This window comes from Acanthaster planci, linkage group LG08 (genome assembly GCF_054643075.1).
Source record: "Acanthaster planci isolate LZ-2023a linkage group LG08, COTS_SCS, whole genome shotgun sequence".
NCBI lineage: Eukaryota > Metazoa > Echinodermata > Asteroidea > Valvatida > Acanthasteridae > Acanthaster > Acanthaster planci.
Window position 1 is genome coordinate 8819228 of NC_141784.1, and position 22011 is coordinate 8841238.

Consider the following 22011-nt stretch of genomic DNA (forward strand, 5'->3'; position numbering starts at 1 on the left):
GAAAATTTTAGTCACGAATTTCATATTTGCCATCAAAGATTTCCGGGTACCGTACCAGCTGATAAGCACACAGCACACAGGAAACGACGTGAAAAGAAAGGAATCCTGTCATGCTTTTGCATACATATATTTCGAGAAACTTTTGATTGCGTTCCTCAAGGTTTTGGTCGGAGAACATATTTAATACGCTGATGCTTTAAACTGCAAGTATAATGGGGAGCTTAATTTCAAGAATTTGGGTAAGATAATACAGCATGCTGTTAACCACGTTGCAACGATTTTGTGAAGAAAAAATGACAGCGGGCTTAGCCACCAATGTGAAGTTAGTTACTCGTTCGACGTTCAGTGTTGAACGTGTAACGGTTTGATATTCGAACGTTGAATCATGGTTGAATAAACGGTTTGACATTCGGGATGCACATCCCTAACCAAAAGTGAAAAAGAAACCACCAGACCACACTCCGCTACCATGCACATTCATTCACATGCTTCACGTGCACCTAACCGTACATGACATTTAATAATGTATGCACAAACAACTCTCTCCCGCACTCCACAAAGAAAACCAAGGGCAACAAATTTTTCGGGATCAAACAAGCCCAGAAATGTTGGTGATTTTTTCGGCGGTTTAATTATTCAGTTAGAGGAAAAATCAAAGTAAGGGCCTAGTTTTTTTGTATAGGCCTACATGTACTTGTTGTTTTCATCAAAACTATTTCAGCCCATTGAAATATGTTATAACATTTATATCTATCCCACGCCCTGGCTCTAAACTTCTTTTTTTTAAGTGCTTTTGTCGTGTTTGTATACTTTAGCGACCCTGTTGCCTCTATTTCGACCAGGGCAAGGGCAGTTTTCCAGGGTCGAAATGGCTTTGACAAAAGTCTTGTCTGTAGAGTTCTTCACTTGTAAACCAGAGTGGGAAAGTGAATGCATCACATAATACTTTTTTCAAATCGAAATAAAATACTTAAATGCCATGCCCCACGTGGAGATTACATTGAATCTGATGTCATTCTTCTCCTCAATTAGCGACGACTTCTTGCAACCCGGGGCATGGGGTTCTACGGGGTCAAACAAGCCCTGAAATGTAGTTTGCACAGTTTTTATTTTTGTCCCTTTTGCACTCCATCACTTTTAGTGGTGTGCATCCTGAATGTCAAAGAGTTACTGATTCAGTATTGAATATTCAAACAGTTACTTGTTCAACAAATGTCAAGCGTCAAACATGGAATAAGTAACTAACTTCACAACACCCGCTTTGCGCATGACAGAAATTTACCTCTTCAAAATATATCCAATTGGGAAAGATTTCCATATGGGGACACCAGTTATTATTCCCTACAGTGACCTACATGTATCAGAAAGGAAAACATGTCCAGAAAAGTTCAATGTACATGCAGGAGGGAAAAGATCGAGAACATGAAGTAGGCTTAGGGCCTAGTTTACTTCAAAAACACTTTGAATTTTTCAGACTAGTCTCATAGGGTTTGTGCACAGGGTGTCAGGTGGCATCCGGATATGGAACTCTTTCTTCAGATCGACTCAGATACACGTACAGTGGTCTGGAAGTCTATCGCTATTTTTAGTTGTTTATGTTTGAGCTTGTCTGTTAGGATTTTATTAAATATAAGTCTACCCACAGCCAGACATGCCTGAGTATTACCTTTAAAGGTTTGTTCTAATTTTACATTTGAACTGTAACATTAGGCCAACTCAGTTACATGTATGTGTATTTTGCTGTGAACGAGTTGCATATATATACACCTGTACTGTATATGTACGGTAGGCTAAGCATGGTAAGTGGGGGTACCGGTATTTTCGACCAGGAGGAGAATTCGACCACCTTTATACAAAACTACACAGCTGGTCGAATTTCTTACTTCTCTCGTGGGTGAATATGCTGGCCTTTATACTTTTTTTTAAAGCCAACACTGATCCGGCACCATAAGTCACGCCAGTATCACTATTCAGCCAATCTTTGAAAGTGGCACAATTTAAAATATTTGTAACTGGTGCAATATTACTTGTGCAATTTTTACTAGGTTGTACATGTTTCAGATCTGTTCATATCACGACATTATCTTCAACATGATCCAGATTGTCATACCAACTTGCCCATATAACACTGTAATAATAGGCCTCAATATAACATTCCAATACTCACTTTTGATGCTTTTTAGTAAAAAACAAATTGCAGCCACCGTGCCTTTACCAGTTGATCATTCAGCCAGCTGTTTACATGTACATGGACATATTTTCCACAGACATGTGGGAAAATAACAAATGTAACCCTCAATTCCCTTGGCAGGGTTCTCCGTTTTGGGGAAATTCACTGAATCTTCCAAACACTGAACTATGAGAAACCAATGACACATTATTTTGATGTTTGACCACTTTTTCTCCCAGGCCGGTTAGTTTTATACTTCAGAGTCCTCCAAAGTAAAAATTTCCTCTACAGAAATTTTTGGAACCATAAATGTAGTTAAAGGCAGTGAAAGTTGTGGAATTTGCTGTGTTTGTGGATATTATGTACATGTATATACATGTATATTTTTTGGTCTTCATTTTTATTGTGCACATCAATTTCCAGGTTATACATATAACCCATAATTTTCAGCCTGGTTTGTGAATGGTGGGGTCACATTAGTACTTGAACATTCCATGGCCTGCAGCATATCCCAGTTCACGCACAGTATAAATAAAGCTTCTTTAGCATTGAACATGACACACCCGTCATTTTCTCTCAATGCTCGTCCACCTGAACATTTCTTTTTCCTATATCTCTCACCTTGAGTGGCCACTGATGACTTTATGCAGAGCAAATTAATTGTATAAAAAAACAGAAAGCATTTCAAATCAATGTACTTGTAATGCTGTGCATCAAAGTGACAATTCTTGTTTGGTACATACATACGTGTACATGTACACTGTACATACTATTTTCATATGTATTAGTGAGCGCTTCATGTGCAGCTGTTGGCTGGTTACCCAGGCCACTCTCCTCCATTTTGTTCTTGACCCTGATTACTTTATTGACAGCAGAGTCTTTCGTCCTTTTCCTGCAACAGCGCAAGAAGTCAACCATCGAACAGCTGGAGGCCATCGAGAAAAAGATGGAGGCCCTGCTGAGCCTGAAGCGGCGGGACACGCAGCGGGAGAAGCAAATCATGGGCTCCTTACTGCTCTACTCGGTCATTGTCTACCTGCTGATGGCGCTCTTCTTCTACTTCTACTATGAGGCCAAGGACTGGAAGGGGCGGGCAACACAGATCCTGCCATTTCTTCTGTTCCCAGTCCTGTAAGTTCAACTGACTGACATCAAGCTGACATCAACCATCCCAATATCAGCAGCATCTATTGCCCCAAAAGTCCTTGTATAACTAGCAAAAATGCCTGAACCTAATTTCATGGCACTGCTAAGCAAAGAAACTTTACGCTAACAGAGGCTCTGTGTATTTGGTGGAGACCATAAGCAGTAAGTACTAAGCACAGGAAGAGGCTTACTTTAATACTTAGAGGAAAAATTGCAATCATTAGCACAATTATGCCAGACACCGTCATAAAATGGTGCTTACCGTTTGCAAAATTGTATGCTATATAGTAAGCACAAATTTTCTGCTAACTTTTCAGCATTGCTGTGAAAGTGGGCCCTGCTGACTTGGAGAAGTTCATCAGATGAACATTTCTATGTTACATTTAGTGTGGAAAGGTTTCCCAGAAATCTAGTAGGTGTAAATACGTGTTATTTTGAGCAGCAGAATAAACTTGCTCAAAGCCTCAACAGAAGGCTCTGTTAACAAACCATTTCTCAATTTGTTCTGTTGTGCAGAATCTTTGGCATTAGGAAGTCGCTACAGTGGTACTTTGTCAAAAGAATAGCAAGAAACCGTAAGTCATTCAGCTTGGTGAAGTCAGTTTGGTATGCTAACAATGTTTGCCCCAAATGAAGCGTGCTAAAGGTTATCTGTTATCAGTGTGGCTGTTTACTGATTCATGAACAGAACATGATCAAGCTTTTATGCTTTGTTGTCAAATGACCTTGCCTTTTTGTAGTACTGACCTGTCTCTTTATTGCTTTGGCAGCATAGGGAAACGTGAGGCAAATAGCTTTTATTCCCCACAGTCCCCTAGCTAAAAGGTGACATTTTTTATGAATTTAAGTATGAGAAAATTCCTTTGTTTGAAGGTTGATGTGGGAATTTGAAGAAAGGGTAGTTTCCATCAAATGTTGTGGTAGATTTTATTTTGTAAAGCATTTCTCATTGAAGCTTTACTTTGTTTCTGGAGGAAGGCTTTATCGGGGGGGTTGCATTATCTGTTTGAGATAGCTTCTGTGCTTTATCCAAAAAACATTTTGTTTTTTCTCCCATATTGAGAATGTTGTATAATAAAGTTATTTGACAGTTTACCGTCGTTTTTTTCAGAAATGGCCCTGGAGGACTTAAAAGCCGAAAAGAAGCAAATAGTAAGTAGTATAAATTACCCAGCAAGAAACAAATGAAAACAAATCTAAGTACATGTATTTGAATTTTGGATCTCACTGACATCAGTAACAATCATGTTGGATGGCAGGGGGCAATTTTCTTCCCACAGACAGAAACCAAAGTTTCGCACTAATTGCTATGTACATGTATATGTTTATAATACACTCGGTGCATTATACATCAAATACATGTAGAAGTTTAGTTTAGAAGCGGCAGCTGAAATAAAGAGTTGAATGAAGATCCATAAGAATGGATTTGCCGGGTTTCTAAAGGCTTCCATTTTGATATGGTTGTGCGTTGCTTTCCAGTTGGAAGATGTGAAAGACAAGGAGAGTTACAAGAAAGCCAAGGAGATCCTTGATCGGTTTGATCCCAGCTCCTCCCCGCCCCCTCCTCAGCCTGTGGTAGCAATCGTCCCCAAACCAGGCCAGCCACCAGGTAGGATACACTTACCTTGAAGGTACAAGTCTATCATTTGTGCATTATGTTTGTTTGAGCCAAGAAAGACACTCCCAATCTAAAGGAAGGTGCTTCACAACAAGCATGATGAAGTTAGAGCTCAGTGAATGCTGTACATTCCAAGAAAATATGCCGGGATCTTAATTTGTCGTGGTTTGTCAAATTCAAGCAAACTACTAACAGCAATTTCCCAAAATAAGACTTGAGGGTCATCATGGGAATTGGCCTTCCTTCATGGCACTCTTCAAAATGACAGCTTACCTGAAAGAATAATTTCACAGGGAATGTAGTCCAGAACCACTTTTAAAGCTAAGTATGCTTTTCAGCAACATTGTCGTCAGTTGCGTCTGGGATGGCTGTAAATGATGGACTATTCATGTATGTTTGATAATTCTCAAAGGGCTCTTAGCTGGGGTGCACTGTGTCTCCAGGAGCATCAATTCATCATACATATCATCAGCGATTTGTTCAAATTGCTTTCAGTCTTAATCCTAAGTCCCCAGGCCTTTTTTTTTTCAAAAGTATAATATCAGTTCAAAATCCTCCAACTGCCCCTAGGCAAGAAGTGGACACAGCTTCAGTCCTGCAAAATGCTCCATCATTTCTTGAATGTTTTCCTTGGAGGGCAACCACTGCGTCAGTCCTTCCAAAATCCCCCTGCAATACCTGTCATGATACTGAAGCAGTGTGAATGGTACCTTTGGGCTCAGTGCCAACAATGCGAGGCCAGACCAAAGACATTATCACAAGGCATCAGCCACACAAATGTTGCTGAACAGCCCCAGTCCTTTGAAATCCTCCACCTACTTGTATGCAGGGAGGATCGGGGAAGGTTTTTGGTTGATGGCTTGCTCTGTCGGCCATTTGACATTGCAAATGGACCAAAACATGATTATGGAATGTATAGTTAACCCAGTACAGCGCATTCCTTTGTCTGAATTGATTGAAACTTGACAGGTTCAATCAACAGTTGCATATCATATGTTGTTTAAATACAAGAATACAAAAGAACATGTGGGGCTGTGGTCCTCTGTGTTCCATTTCATTCCTGTATTTCAGTGAACCTGGTTCCTCAAATGATAATTGGTGTTCTTTACTTTGATGCCAAGTTGATCACATGTGAAGCATTGGTTTCTCTAAACTCGTTACTGAATCTGTTCTCCCGTGGTTGAAGATAGAAAAATATTTTTCACGATTGATTCTCTGGTCATATTGCAGTGCCCAAACTTCGCCAAAGACCCATGACAGCCCGAGGTGCCAGAACCCCCAACACACCCCCACAGAGACCCCAGCAGAGAGGCCCACCCACACTGGCACCAAAGCTGACACCACAACAGCAGTTGATGATGAGTGAGTATCAGGAAGTCTGGGTACATATTTTGGAGACAATTCAAAGTTCCTCTGCATTGAATGCAATTGTTGGTATGGATGGAATAGTGTCTTACTGTAATAATTTATCCCATCATTTCCTACTCCTGGAAGGATTTTCCAAGTGATGTCATTTGCTCCAGAGATTGTAAGTAAAAATGAAGTCTGCTACAAGCTGAGGCCATACAAACTAGCACTTAGAATTTCCAGTCTCCACAGCCAGACAGAACTGAGGATATGTGCATTTCCTTTATTCCTCCTGGACGGGATGCCAGTCTGTTGCGAGATACTCTCAAGCACCTGTTTGTACCCATTCCCATGCCCGGTTTGAGGAGACGCGAGTAGAGAGAAGGGGTGTGCCATAGGACAGAACATATGGCCAGTTGACAGATTCGAACCCCTCCACCCTCCAATCACTTGGAGAGGTGAACTTGGGAACATGGCCTGCCCCAGAACACGGCACAAGGCCATGCTGCTTTGAATCAACCCTGCAACCTTCTAACCACAGAGAGAGGAAGACAAACAGGGGCTAATAGGCTCAACCAAGCTCACAACCCAGGAATTGTGGTCCTCCACTCCATTGACAACAACCTGTTTTAACCCATTCTTTCACCCCTCAGGACCCCAAGCCCCACCACGTCCCATCCTACCCAGGGAGAGGGGCACAGTGGACAAGCTGGTGGATTTCCTGGTAGGAGACGGCCCGTCCAGTCGCTATGCCTTGATCTGTAGGCACTGCTATTCACACAATGGCATGGCTTTACAAGAAGAATTTGAATATCTTGGTAAGCCAAGTATCCTTTCCTGTCTTGCTTTTTGTTTGATTCATATTTTTTGTACAGGTTTTTAGATCTCACTTTGTTTCAGATGTAATCACACCTTTTTCAGTCATAAAATATCAATTTTACAACTGTAAAAATGTAAAATAATTTGTGGTGCTTTATTCCACACCGTCAACAATTGATGCTTCCGTTTTTATTGGAATGAAAATGAACTGGATGGCTGAATTCAACCCCACCCATAAAGTATATGTCTGAACTGCCTGAAGGGTCAAGGCCAGCTCATGAACTACAAATAGCTTTTGTTGAGTTTTTTGTGTGCATTTCAGTTTTGCTCATTGTGTTGAAACAGAGTCAGTTTATACTCAACACTCAGTTAATTTGCATATGAGATGAAATGCCTCGTTAGATTTTGACGTGTTACACTTTGAGAATGACTGATTTCTGTCTGGTTGCAGCCTTCAAGTGTGCCTACTGTGGGGTGTTCAATCCATCCAAGAAAGTTCGGCCCCAGGCACCTCAGCTTCCTGTGGCTTCCCCATCACAGAGACAAGGCTCGCCTAGCCGAGGTGATCATTTCATGTATTCCGTCCTTCAGTATTCTATTCCCTTCCAAGAAACCTGTCTGAGATCCTTGAGATGCCCTTCTTCAATCGGCCAGCATAGTTTTCTTTCTATAGTTGCAACCTTTTTTTCTGATTTTCCTCAGGTTCCTCAAATTTCTTTTATCTCCACATCCTATCCGCTCCTTAAAAATTCTTCCAATTTTTCCTTTTTCCCAAGTTTTTCCTAGTTGCATTATCCTTGAGATGTTTCCATTTCCCCACACTCTTGTTTCCCTTTTCCTTCCCTGGTTTCTTTTAATTTTCTAATGTTTTTGTTCCGAAAGTCAGAGATGTTTTAGAAAGGTTTCTGAAATTTATGGAAACGTATACTGTCCGAGTAGTAGCTTTATTCTAAGTATGTACCTGTCAACATACAAATGTGTATTTTACTTTTTGTCAGTTCCAACAGCAGAAAACACACCACGGCGCGGCAGTACCAGTGAAGGTGGCAGCCAATCAGATTCTGACGTTGCTTCATCCTCCTCCATCCCACCGTCCAACACCCCTCGACCAGACGTCCAGACGGAAGGCACAGCACAAGACGGCGGTAGCACCCAGGATGATGCAACCGCTCAGGATAATGCAATTGGTGACACACCCTCTGATACACCGTCCGCAGCACCCCCTGACACACATGGTGGGGAAGCTGAGCCGTTGGAGGTGGAGGAAATACAGGGCCAGAGTGCAAGCTGATAGGCAGGTTGGATGCATACTCATTACTTGATAGTTGTACATTTTTTTTTCCCATATGAGACTTCTTTATTCAGAGATCAGTAAGTTATTACATTAAGTGATCTAGCAGTTTGACGAATGTTCTATCTTTTTTGGTTTTTTCTGATTACCTATTTGATGTGGTATGAGATACTATCATATTGTTTTCTGTGTGTAAATAAACTTGCAGTGTTTCAAAAGCCAAACGTTTGTTTCTTGTCAAAATTCGCTGAGCCATCCAGCATTAAATGCAGTGTGTCATATTTTATCCGTCAGGAGAAAAGGATAGTTGACTCCTTAAATTTCAGGAGGTTGTCGCTTGTTATTAAAATGATCAAACTAATTGGATCACTGGAGAAGCGGGATTAACTCCTGATTTTCAATATCTAAAGCTAATGTGGTGTAATGGATGATGGAGATGTAGGAATGACGGAATAGTAAGAGAATGAAATCCATTCCTGGACATCACTTGACACCCTGCAAAACCCTCTAGAGAGATTGGTCTGAAAAATTCCAAGTGTTGTCTATGTCAATCTTTCCATATTTTCCCTGCTAAATTTGTGACCTTTTAGGCCACTCTATCCGCCCCAAGCTGAAGTGCACCCCCAATCGGCGAAAGAAAGACGTGGTTACAAGCAGGTTCTCGCATGCGTTCTGTGTGTACGCAAAGACCATACATGCCGGAATAAATTAGTTATGCGTACTCTGCGTGCTCCGCGTCAAACGCGCATATACTTGCGTGCCTCATGGTGTGCCTATGCAGTACCAAAAAAAACCACTTCCTGCTTTTGTTCCACTCGGAGTAGATTGCTTTCTGATGGCTGCTTCGTCACTGTAGGGAAAACTTAGCGCCGTTCATGTATGGAACTCTTCCCGTATCATGAAATGTGGTATAGAACCTGCTTATCTGAAGTAACACCTTTTCTTCCTTTTCTGACCCAAACCAGAGCTCTAATTTGGAAGTGCGGTGGTACTTTAACAATGCTTGACGCCCTGAAATTGACATTGTTTCCCTGATTTTGTTTTCTTCAAAGTGGAGAGAACTGACTGAATGTATTATAGAAATAAAGGGTGGGAATTTTGTATTTGATTCTTGACTTTTTTTAGATAAACTTTTGGCATTTCTTATGGAGAATTAACTTGTCTTTAAAAGGTGATCAGCAGAAAGCCTGATAGAATTAATCGTGCATGGACTTCATTACATGTCACGTTTATTGAATCTAACATTTTTATTGTTTTTTTTCTGTTGATATGTGATACATGTTAAAAGTCCTCAAATACTTGCCAGAAAATTTATAAGGCTAGGCTACGATGTTTGCAAAGTGTCTTAGATGTTTAAAAGTTTCACTGAGGCTCTGTATAAAAAATGCAAGAACTGGGCCCAATTTCACGGTGCTGCTTACTGCAGGCAAAAAAACCGGTGCTTACCATAGCAGAAAATTCTGCGCGTACGCCGAACATATTTCACGGGTTAGCTGGGAATTTTGGCTTGTACGCATGCATACATCCCGTAAGGATTCTGTGCTTGAAGGGTAAGCACAGAATTTTTCTTCTTGCGCGGTTAGCGCAGAATGGAGATCCTAAGCATGGAATTCTGCGGTAAGCAGCGCCCTGAAATTGGGCCCTGTCCTCATCCAGAGATTTTGAGAGCTAGTTGTTTTTCAGTAATATTAATTTGGCTTTGTGTCGTTGATATGAATTTTATACAAGGTTTTTGCCCTTACACCTTTGTGTACATGTAAATTCACTGTATTCTCAGTGTGGTCTGAAAAAATCATAAGCTTGCATGGTGGGAATCGAACCCACACCTTCCTACTTACAAGTAGAGATGCCTTATATGGTTTTGCGATTCATTTTCATTTGTAGGTCAAACTTTGATTGAAATAGGATTTCAATTCTTATATGTTACAGTTTTTTTAAACCGCTTCAAGCCAAAACTCGTAGATCTCATCTGGCTATCTGTACAGAGCAGCAAAGTGAGTGCGTCACGTGCTCAATTATGTGCGTAAAGGCATTGGAGCGAGACCCAGTGCATGAACCAACACGCGCGCATCCTCCATTTGTTTACACTGCATTTTCTGATTCACAGTGATGTCACACTTCGGAACACAGGCACAGCTGATGGGTTGAAATGTCAAGCGAGCCTCGTCTCACCTCCAGCTGATACTTGAACTCGTTAAACCTTCGTTTGTTTTGTATACTGAGAGTCTAAAAAGTATGTGGAGGCAGACTGTGTTGAACTTGACTAAATACTGCACATCAGTACGTGGGGCATTTGGCTGTTGGTCAGTAAAGTTGGTCAGTATATCTTGTCTTTTTCTGAAAGTAAAAATATGCCGTCCAAAATAATAACCATCAGCAAGCAGTTGAAACATGTGGCAGAGGTTACAAAATTCTGGGATGGAATGGTCTGGTAAAATGTACTTTTCCTGTCAGTGGTGTTGTAGTGTTTGCAGCGCAAAACTAGCTTCTTCAGAAATCATTGTGAGCTTTGGAGATTGTAATTAACAGCAAATGACTGCAGTATTGATGGAGCAGCACTTGAAAGCAGTGCACTGATAAAGAATTTGTTATTACATATACAACAGTGAACATTTGTTTGATATATCTATATTGGTGTTATTCCAGAAGGCGGCTAAGAATACGTCATTTACCTGGCATGATTGCTAAGCAACAGAGGTCCCATAAAAAATTGTTCTATCATACATGCATGTAGATAGGCCTCACTGACCACTTGATTTACTGATTTATAGCAAATTCATGAAGAAGAAATGTGAAATTTGACTTTGACTTATCAGTAATGCCATTACATGCCTGGATGATAAACATTTTATGGAGCCATTAAGCAGGAACTATTAATGCCATTTATCAGTGACATTCTTCGGTGAGAAATACACAGACTTAAACATCTACAGTGCTGGTCTGCGATTAAATTCTCATTTCAATATTACTGTAAGAAAAAAGGCAAGTTACAGAGCAGTAAAATAAGGAAATGCTGGTATTTCTGGAGACATTTTATAATGAGCCTTCCAAAGCATCATAATACAACAGGTTATGGTAAAAAGAGCTTCAGTTTCACAGTTTATCCACTTTGGATCTGTTACATCATACACCATAATCTGGGGAAAAAAACACCTGAAGCCTGAAATGTTTTAATTGGTCAGGCTACTATTTGTTTTCGTTTAAAATTTGGATGTTCACAATTGTACACGTACATGTCTTGCCGTTTGTGAAGCCTTCCATTCTGACCCTAAGAAGGCCTGCAATAAGTCACTTTGAAGCAAGTGTGGATGCTGGATAATAACCCTATATACATGTATATCTGCATATCACTGAGTCCTGTCAGGAAACAGTTGATAAAAATGGCTTCAATATATAAAATAAACTTTACAAAAGTGGTTGTAAAGCGCTTGAATTCTTATCTATACACCACAATCCGAAAGCAACTAATACCAAGTGGTTGGATATTACTGAACACTCGAACTTGCTCTGTGACACTAACACTGTTGCTTCTAAAATTTATGAAAAACAACCTAATTGATCAATGTTATTTATAAATAAACATGATTGTACAAGTCCAATGTTTTTGTACATGTACATTTACTTATGACTTCCGTCCTAGAATTCGGCAGTCATGATGTGACTTGGGTTCAGCAGGATGCAGAAGGAAGTTTCACAAGGGCAGCTTATGCTGATTTGTTACATAACATTGCGAGGTAGTGCATTAAGCACAAAGCAACACACAGACAGGCTTAATGTTATTCAAAATGTGACATTAGCGACATGCCAAACTTCTGTCAATAGCTTGGTAGCTTACCTTTCCTGAACACTTTCAATCTGGTTTGCTTGTTACACAAAGTACATGTACATTAACCACTTGCCGCCGGAGATTCCGGTTTTGGACACGTATTCTTTATATATATGCGTGGTCGGGGTCTTCGAAATCGGATAAAGGGAACTGAGCCTTGTAACAAGAAACCGTACTCGTAACAAAAGTCCAGGCTGCTGGGCATTACCAACATTTTTCACTCTCAATAGTGAAAACAATCCATCCTTGTTTTGAAATAGTATACCACTGTTTGGGGCATTCAGCGCGAGGGGATTACCACTGCCGCAATGAGCCACACAGCACCACTAGCTGCACGCTAATCTAGCCCTTATTGAAAAGAGGTCAGCAGCACACTGAGCCAGGTTCGCAAACAAAAGAAAATTATGTAACACCCCACAATTTGGGCTCCTTTTACAAGGCTGTAGGCCTGGCTGAAATACTCCAGCGTCAATAGGTTGTCTGTCAGATTAGAGTAGAAACCAGACAGTCCTTCGTGTGGGTGTCCAGTAAATGAAGATATGAAAATTTAAAGAATTTGAAACCAGAAACAAATGAAAATTATCCTGTCCCGTCAACATTCATAAATGCCCTCAGTGCGATGTGGTTAAGAGGCCCATGGTCCACTGACAACCTCAGCAAAGCATAGGGCTGTTCTTTTTCTCCTTTTTACACTGGTTTGTATTCGTTCTTACATGTTGCTTTGATGGACTCTAAATGAAATACTCTAGCAGGTTGTAGGTCATTCCCAATGAAAATTGCCTAGAAAACTGTGGTTGAGAAAATAAATCCACTGTGTGTCGGGGGGAAATTTTGTCGTTAAATACCGAGTTCAGAAGATGAAATCTACAATCATTCTTCCTTGAGAAACTGATAAACTGACGAGAAATCCTTGAGGCTGTATCCCTTACTGCACATGACCCTGTAGATCTGATGAGCTAGGGAGCCCAAGGGCGTGGCACTCTTTGTGTGGGTGGCTGCACTCTGGGCCAAGCCGAGATCCTGCAGGGAAAAGAAAAAACACCAGTCGCGTGTTGAGAACCATTAGTGGAAGGGCAGAAATTGATCAGGTCTCAATTTTGTTTTAAAAAAGATGCAAGCCATCGGGCACCATGCATGAATTAGTGGTGGCAATTGGTCACCAAGCCACAATGTCCCATGACATGCATGAGGGAGACACGTCCCATACACACTTGTCCTGGGCTGCATTTGACGAACATTCATATGATTGTATGGAACCTGTAGGGTCTCTCCATGGGCCACAGATAAGCACAACATTCAAACCCAGAAAGCTGACTCTGTCCTTACAATTTTCCATCTTTTTCTAAGAGGAATCAAAAAAGGAGTATAACATTTTCCCTTATCTTTGAAGTGTGACAATTGATTATGTGAATAAAACCCGAGTGCCAACTTCTAAGAACACACAAAATGTTCTGCTGGAAGAACCAGTGCATTACATGCATCATGAAGACTAACAGCAATGAATTACAAATCGCTCTGCTCATCATTTTTCAAATTCCTTGTAGCTTAAAGGTTAAGAGGGCTGACTATCCATGAAGTGACTTGCTAGATTTGAATGACATTAACTGTCAAAGTCCTTCCCGTTTTCCTCATTTCACTCACACACAATAAGCCTTTCGCAAGTTAAATTTGAATAAAATCTGGTACACTGAGTTCTTTAAATTCACATGAGCATAGCAATTTGAATCCTCCATACTAAAGACACTGTTGCTATACCTGATTTAGGGCAAGCTTTTTCTTAGTTATATAAGAGACACCTTGCATCAATACACTGTTTTCAATGGATGGAACCAGTTTATTCCAGAGATGGTGGTCACTATTCAAAAGCTTGCCCAGAATCACAAGGTATGGCAGCAGTGTCTTTAGTCTGGGGAATTTGAATTGTTGTTTATGTGCAATCAGATATTAAACTCAGGGTACCAGATTTCATTCAAATCTAACTTGCAAAAGGCTTATTATACAAATAGAATGCAACTTTGTTTCCACGGTGAGGTAAGTTTTCCAGGAGCTGTTAAGATGCCTCTGGAGTCTGGAGGCAGTACCTTGGTCATAAGAGTCGTGCTGAATCCTCCCTTGTACTGGTTGCTGGATGGCACCCCTTCCATCACCCCAGGGACTGGGTTGTAGGTGTCGCTGGACCAGCTGCGTCCACTGCTGCTGTTCAGGATCTGGGCCAACATCTTGGGCTCCAGGCCCAACCTGTTGCATGATTTGAAATCACAAGATTCAAGATCTAAGGCGAATTCATGGCACAATTCACTCTAACTTGAAGCACCCCTTCGCTGGCGAAGACGAGACAGGCTGGTGTGAAAAAATTCCCTTAGTTGCATAAAAAACTTCTGCGAAGGCTGTACATTTCAACAGAAATCAGTGGCTTGAGCTCGGGCATACCACACCAAATGCACATGCACCTGTGAGCAAAACACGGTACTTTTCCCACCAAAGAGACAAAATAAGCCCTCCCTTGTTCCTGCATGGCACAGATAGTCTCCATGGATGAATCGGTACTCTCCATTTTAAACATCCTACACTCTCACCTGATCCCGAGATTCATTGTTTCAGAGGTGCCCATCATTGCGATACCCAGCATCATGTTGTTACAGATTTTAGCAGCCTGCACATAAGAAGAAAAATCGCATTTATCTGATTACTCAATAAACTCAGTGTTTAACCAAAACATTAAGTATCTATCTGCTGGATTACAAGTCAGCTTCCAAAAAGAAAAGAAAAAGAACACACAATGCATCCATGTCTCCTGATGATGACTACAGCAAGCTGGTCGAAATGTAGAGATCATATCCTACCAAGCAACAGTAGCCAAATACAAGAAGTGCGAGAATTGCATAAGTGCAAAGCAACTAACTATTCTGTGACGGTGAAGAATTCCAATTCCAATTCAGGAATTCAGTTGGGTGTTCACAGGGATGGAAGTTGTGGTCTTGTCCAGAGCATGAAAACAAGGCCAGAGAAGCCTGAATGTACCTTGTTGAAGCCAAAAATCAGCCCAACAGCGTCAATGGAAGAGCCTGAAATTGGACTTTAGTCTGAAACCTGACATCCCTGTGTTCAGGTACCCATCACAAGCCAATGGGAACAGTGCTCCACTAAGAGATTCTAGAAGGCAGGAACTAGGCAAATGGTGACTGGTGGTCTAGGTACATGTATCGTTGTAAGTGTATTGTACATGTGGTCACCAAGTCACCCTCAGACTGAGGTCTGCCGGGAGATATATGACCGTCTTAGCTCACCTGTCCCGTTCCCACCGGCCCAGTGTTGACCACATTCTTCCCCATGCACTGCAGCAGTTCCTTGGCTGCATCAAACTCCTCGGCCTTGCCTCCCACCATGAACGTCAGCAAAGCATCTCGTGCTGCATTCACTCCTAAGAACAGGTAAATGATCAAAGAGGTTGACTTCCTTCTAACCCTAACCCCAGATAGATCTTGGCGGGTTACTGGTGGTATCTCATCGCTCCATTTCATTCCAATCAAATTATGGCCATTTTTCTTTCTTGCCATCATCTATGAGGTGCACGTAATATATTTTCCTGTGCACCAGCTGTCCATATAAACCAGGGTAGGGGGATCTTGAGCTGAAAACTAACATTTCATGTCAGTGGAATTTTACCAATCTGGAGCAAAAACTTCTGCCAGACATCATTACACAAACACACAAAGGCTCACAAAAATTTAAAGCAATGAAAATCAAGAAAAAAAAATCCCCTTTCAAGGTTAAATTGACAAAGTTTCAGATGTATAGTTCCTAACTTGTTCAACAGGGGCAAAATGGCCAACTCATTTTTGTATAAGGGGAAAAGAGTAGAAGTCAGACCATGAATTTCCCATACAACATAGTTGACATAGATTTGGGTTGGTATGCCATCATGGAGTCATCTTGCCACAAGATTCATCTTGCTACATGTGGGATATGACAGAATACAAGATAAAAACCAATTTAAACAGGTAAACTCGAGGGGCGTTGTGATAATAGTAAACAAAAGAACATCTTTATACAAAGAATGAACCAAAGTGATTCTAGGGTCTATTATGTATGGCCATATCAATTCTTCACTCAATCCCTGACAGCCTGAAAGCATCTCCAACTTTCAACCTTGCTTAAGTTCAGTACTAGAAACAGCCTTTTTGCTTTTCTTATTTTCTTTGCATATGTAAGGCTTGTGCAATCTACGCATAGTCAAGTGACGTAAATCTCAAGATCAGATGTGTGAAGCAAAAATGAAGCTGACTCATTTCTCGACGGTGTCAGGCTTGGCCAGTAAACGCAAATCAAACAATGCCATTTACTTTTCCTGACAGTCTCCCCTGTCCCTCCCACACACACTTCCACTTGAAGATATGTTATGACACAGTTTCCAACTGGCTGAATCGACCAAAGTAGGAAGTGGTAAAGGTCGTGACTCGTGCTTCAATGAATGTTTCCTGGCAAATAGTGTCTCAATTTAACTTTCCAAACTTTGACTCATGCTCAAGAGTATATTTCTTCGCCAGCAAAGAAGGGGGTGGAGCTGAGAAGGAAGAAGGGGGAGTGGCATATTATTTCCATGCAGTGCTAGTAGAATCCAAAAAGAATCTCTGATTTGATTTAAATTTTCTTGTTTTAATTTGAAATTCTGTACAAATTTGCCATCCACTGGCTTAATTAATGGCCGGAGACCACACAGGTTACATCTGTTGTTATAAATTTTTCGATGCTCTCAAAACCTTAAAAGAGTTATGTTTAAAAAACTGAGTGCAACATCACACAAATACTGAATAAATTTATGTCACATTTGCATAACAAACATGCAGTGCATTTTTTTCAGTACATTAAGTGGTTACATGATAGATTGGTTCTCAGTATCGTGCCTTGCAGGAAAGCTCACATTTAATCACAGATTGCTTGCCATCTTTTCAATGAGTCAGTTTATGAAGAAATTAAATATTGCAGTATTCTGCATCGTCTAAAAAGGGCTTGCCGTTTGGTAAGGACTACTCTTTCCAAAGAAACAAAATGCATGACAACATGTTATTCTCATGACACAGACGTGGCACATTCTTGACGGCAAGGCGAATCTAGTTTAATGCAGCATGTGAATATGTAATTCATTTCAGAGAGTTGGACAAATGCAGTAGCTGAATGTCCAAAAGTGTATGTGCATGTCCATTATGTAGGCCCTCCTTGACTGAAGTTGTTCTAACGCAGGGAGCCCATTTATGAAAGGCAACCTGTTAGCTATATTTCCTCAAATGCTCTTGTGTATAGGTGTCGTGGCTGCCTCAACTGTTCACACACACAGCCAATAACCATTCTAGTATCTGCTCACCTCCAGACACTGGTGCGTCCATGTACACTGCTCCCTTCTTCTCTGCTTGGGCTGCGACTTCTTTGGCAACGGACGGATCAATGGTACTGCTGTCTATCAGAAGAGCACCTTTCCTGATGGTTCTAGACAAAACATGAAATGCAAAACGAGCTGATCTGCTGAAGCATGGTTAAGAAGGCAAAGAAATACACTGGAGAAGGAAACTACACTTTTCAGTTAACCAGCTAATGATTTTACCTTTCCTTTTTAATTTGCCGAGTAAATTCTGCTTGGGATTTGCATTGGAACCATCCCCTTGAGACCCTGACGGTTAATATCAGGAACTGGTTTAAAATAACGGGAAAGCGTACTTATTGGTATAACAAACTTCAGAAAAATTACTTTCCAGTAAACTCTCAGAGAAAAAAGTTTTAAATCATTTTAGGCGACTGTTTTTTTACAGAAAAGGAGGCTACATGGAATGCTAAAGCATACATGTACTTCATATTCCTTATGTCACTGTCAGAAGATTGTATGCCAAAAGATGCTTCTTAGTAGGTTGACAAAGAGAACTGAGTTCAAGCCTTGTTGCTTCACTCAGTGAGTATTTCTTGCTGAGCCTTCTGTCACACAAGGCAGCTTACTTACGATAGAATACCATTCGAACTATTGTAGGCCTCTATAACATTGGGACTGGACGGTAGCATGGTGACAATCCGGTCCACCTTCTCGGCCACATCAGCCGCTGAGTCAGCCACCGAGGCCCCAAGGTCCTGCATCTCTGTCACGGCCTCAGGGTAGACATCGTGGACAACCAGCGGGTAGCCCTGCTTCAGGAGGTTCTTGGCCATGTGGCCACCCATGTTGCCCAAACCAATAAAACCAATCGGTGTCATGGATGCCTGAACAAGGGACAGTGACATGATGTCCATGAGTAACAGCCTGGACAGGAGATTTTCACTCAACCACTACCAAATGTGATCCACTCCATGAAAGTGAGTTTTAAGTCATGTACTTCTGAGTGAAAGGCCTTTAAAAGAATCTTGCACAAGGTAAAGCCCTCAGAACCCTTGACATTTTTCACCCATACAATGTCCATTATCAGGACCCCAAACTGAGATATATTGTACATCAGTATCAGCACAAAACATCCGAGTTGTTCTTCCTAATGCTGACTCAAGCAAAATTATAGAACAGAAAATGGCCTCATGACTCTTTTTACAGAACGGCTCACAAATGATGCCACTCAGAAAGTTAGTTTATACCTTAGATGAATTCGAAAGCGACTTTGCTTGAGCGAAATGTGTGCTCAGCTTTTGCAAATTCACAGCATGAATAGTTGCTCGGGCATCAGTTTCATATCCGTGTTGTTTTTTTTGCACTGGGTACAAACCAGCTGCAAAGTAGTTACAGGATAGTCACAGCCCTACCCAGACAAGGACAGTGACCCAATCAAATCAAGATTCTGCAAACTTGCTGCAAACAGAAGTGCTGCAGAAACTATTTATAGATTAAGTTGGTCATATGTATGAATGATTTGACCCGACTGATACATTAAAGAAAAGAGAACATCTTGCATACCTTCTGTTGGGAAGACACTGTGGAAAAGGAAGAAAGAAGAGAAAAGAGGAAGAGAAAGAAAACAAATCAGTAATTTAAGGAAAAATTGGTCCAGATGTTTGTGTCCTGGATTGTGACTATTCGGGGGTTGGGGCCTCATAGAATTTTTTTCTAGTCATTAGGACCAGTTCCCCCATAGATCCTTTTTGTCCCCATATTAATGAAGTGGCTTAAAACATTACTCTTCTCACATTGAAACCCTATGCGAAAGAAAACACAAACACTAAAATTAGACTTCAAGTAACGCGGGCCTTCCTAGACGTCACACGATATACATAATGGGCATGGTCGGCTGATCAGTGCAATTGGTCAATCTTGGCATGATCAGTCGGTATTTATTCACAATTTGTCAATAATTCTGCCATCAACCATTTGCTTGTCCTGTCTTATTCACAGTTCTGGAGGAGTCTTCAAAAATAGGACGCAAGATTGACGATTCCATACAGGTTGACCAATCATGCAGAGTGACGGGTGATCAGCAGTTTTGCCAATTTCAAACATTATGTCATAGATCATGTTCCACTTTAACTTGTATTTCCACTGAACTTGATGGTACATGTTTATGTCCATTGAGCTTTGGAAATAGGCCCACCCCTCAATTTATGTATGAAGCTCATCACTCCATCTCCACGTCCTATCAGGAGAGGCAGAATATTGATCGCTGTGTGGCGGGTACCCATCAACCACATTCAACAAATTGTTAGACCTAACGTGACCGTTGGACGGATGCAACTTTATGTATCCCAAGATCAGTGAGCTGGAAACATGTGTAATGTAGCAGTTTGTTTCACCATGAAAGGTTGTGAAGCTTACGATGTCACCGAGAGTTGACACATAACCTCTTAAGAGAAAAGTAGTCGTAGCAGTGGCTTGGTATTTCTAGTGGTTGGCATGACGTCACTATGGACTTTTAACATGTGGCAAATTTACCCTATTGAATATTTGCACTTACCTCCCTTCGCCTTACTTTTCACATCGTATCCGCATAGCCGCCCTCCCGGCAAGTTGATTTGGACTTAAGACTTTTTTCAACAATTCCTATTCATTTGCAAACCACTCTGTGAAAATGAGTCTTAAGTCACCAGTCACTTTTTGAGTTTTCTTTTGTATTGGAAAGAGCAAATTGAGGTTTTTTTTTTATGTATCACTCAGCTTGGCATCCTGATGAAAGTGGATACTCCATGGTGAAAAATGCTGTGGGTTCCTATTGATTTACACTGTGCAAAATTATTCTAAAGGACTTTTTACTCAAAAGTGGCTCTGGCCGCAGACTCATTTTCACAAAGTGGGTCACATTTGGTGTTGCTTCGTTCTCAAAACAGGGGAGTTGGTAATTTACTTAAAAATTCATCAAACCATGCCATCTTGTAGTAAGTGATCTTAGGGGTGCATTTCTGTGTGGTGGGGTATTCTGCAGTTACTCCAATCAAGTGATACTGATAGTGATATGCAAACAGTAACATGTAGGCAGTAATCCTGTGGGCCTAGGAAACCAGGCGCATATTACAACTCAGGGACTGTCTCTGTATTTGGAGAAATCCCTTTATTTGGGGAAAAAACCAGTCCCCTGAAAGAGAGAATGTCTCCTTAAAAGGGGACATTCTTTCCCCAAGTGAGCTTACATGTAGGTCAAAAATATCCACATGCTATCATTGATTTTTTCTGCCATATTTTCCATTAGTACACGTATTTAGTTATTTGTTTTTATGAACTTTGTGCCATGTCACTTGATTATGTAATAAAGAACTGATTTTCAGAAAAATTGTATTGCTGCGGCCTCTTCCCCACCTTTTATGTGCCATTGCAGACTCCTGTTCGTAATCCTAGATTATATATATGTGTAGTAGGTAGAATTTCTTTTGAAATGGCAGCCTTGCCCTCTTGGGTGTTTTCTTCTGCTGAATCCAATTTAGGGCATGAAAGCAATAGTAGGATAACCAAGCCCACTTGAAAAAATTTCGCGGGAGATTCTCTCTTTCCTGGGACTGATTTTGTCCTTGAAGGGACTTCGGGACTTCTCCAAACACAAGGACAGTCTATGAGTTGTGATGTACATGTACGCCTCTCTACTGGTCCAGGTGGACTCCCTGACCGTACTACGTTTCAGTCGTAATGAAATGAAGACAATGTCCAACCTGGGCTAGCCTCTCTACCTAACTTCATTTTCAATAATACGGAAAGCTGACCAGTATAACCTGACCTCCAACAATGCAAATCAAATGATCATAGATGTGAATGACTCAAAAGAAAGCTAAGACTTATATACACCTGAAAAACACCTGAGAATGCCCCATCTCCCACCAGTTCCGCAAAAAGCGACCGCAGTTCGAAGCACTTTCTGTGCACCTATGGCCCTCATTGCGGCCATTTTGTTGACAATTGTCTTCGGATGGCCAATAGGTGGCGCTCTGAAGATTGAGTGTTCGCATAGGGTTGCCGGCCAGGTATAAAGGCCGAAAACTGCTTGCGCGGACCAAATCACAATTTGTATGCAGTGGAATTCTCTACGAAATAGAGCATTATGTGGCCCACAAACTTGAACATTTGTTGAAAGACGGGAATAGACAAGCACAGAGAATACCAGTTTCTGTCTGAGTGAGATTTGAAAGAAATCGGTGTCCGGAAGTAGTAGAGAAGGGACAGTTCTGGAGCACACGCCCCTTTTTACCCGGTTTTTGCTCAAAACCCTTGGGTAGTACATCGACCCGAAAAATCGTCGAAACATTTTTGGTGGGAAAAAATGGGAAAATCCTGGAATGAGGCGAGAACTCCGTTTTTGCTCAAAACCCTTGGGTAGTACATCGACCCAAAAAAACCGGAAGATTTCCACTCA

At 41.1% G+C, this 22011-nt stretch overlaps 2 protein-coding genes across 2 annotated transcripts; one reads left to right on the forward strand and one right to left on the reverse strand.

The window, feature by feature from the left end:
* Positions 1 to 18: 18 nt before the first annotated feature.
* LOC110987276 (endoplasmic reticulum junction formation protein lunapark-B-like) lies at positions 19 to 11990 on the forward strand. The gene is made up of 9 exons (XM_022249860.2): positions 19 to 239; positions 3072 to 3301; positions 3833 to 3891; positions 4428 to 4468; positions 4796 to 4925; positions 6165 to 6296; positions 6935 to 7099; positions 7552 to 7662; positions 8099 to 11990. The coding sequence occupies exons 1-9, from the start codon at positions 213 to 215 to the stop codon at positions 8389 to 8391; spliced, it is 1188 nt and encodes a 395-aa protein (XP_022105552.1). The 5' UTR covers positions 19 to 212; the 3' UTR covers positions 8392 to 11990.
* Positions 11004 to 21596, reverse strand: hibadh (3-hydroxyisobutyrate dehydrogenase). Its single transcript, XM_022249881.2, has 8 exons — positions 21447 to 21596; positions 19140 to 19156; positions 18207 to 18460; positions 17580 to 17701; positions 15505 to 15638; positions 14794 to 14870; positions 14299 to 14455; positions 11004 to 13237 (listed from the first exon to the last, which is right to left on the reverse strand). Exons 1-8 carry the CDS (start codon positions 21544 to 21546, stop codon positions 13088 to 13090), a joined length of 1011 nt encoding a protein of 336 aa, XP_022105573.1. The 5' UTR covers positions 21547 to 21596; the 3' UTR covers positions 11004 to 13087.
* Positions 21597 to 22011: the final 415 nt, after the last annotated feature.

Bases quoted from the DNA above. Each gene is read 5' to 3' on its own strand.
- LOC110987276 (XM_022249860.2), top strand. From the start codon at position 213: ATGGGGAGCTTAATTTCAAGAATTTGG. The intron at 3,892-4,427 runs GTAAGTCATTCA...CGTTTTTTTCAG, and splicing joins CAAAAGAATAGCAAGAAACC to AAATGGCCCTGGAGGACTTA. The intron at 6,297-6,934 runs GTGAGTATCAGG...TTCACCCCTCAG, and splicing joins ACAACAGCAGTTGATGATGA to GACCCCAAGCCCCACCACGT.
- hibadh (XM_022249881.2), bottom strand. From the start codon at position 21,546: ATGGCCGCAATGAGGGCCATAGGTGCACAGAAAGTGCTTCGAACTGCG. The intron at 17,702-18,206 runs GTAAGTAAGCTG...TGTTTTGTCTAG, and splicing joins AGTTCGAATGGTATTCTATC to AACCATCAGGAAAGGTGCTC. The intron at 14,456-14,793 runs GTGAGAGTGTAG...ATCATGCAACAG, and splicing joins ACAATGAATCTCGGGATCAG to GTTGGGCCTGGAGCCCAAGA.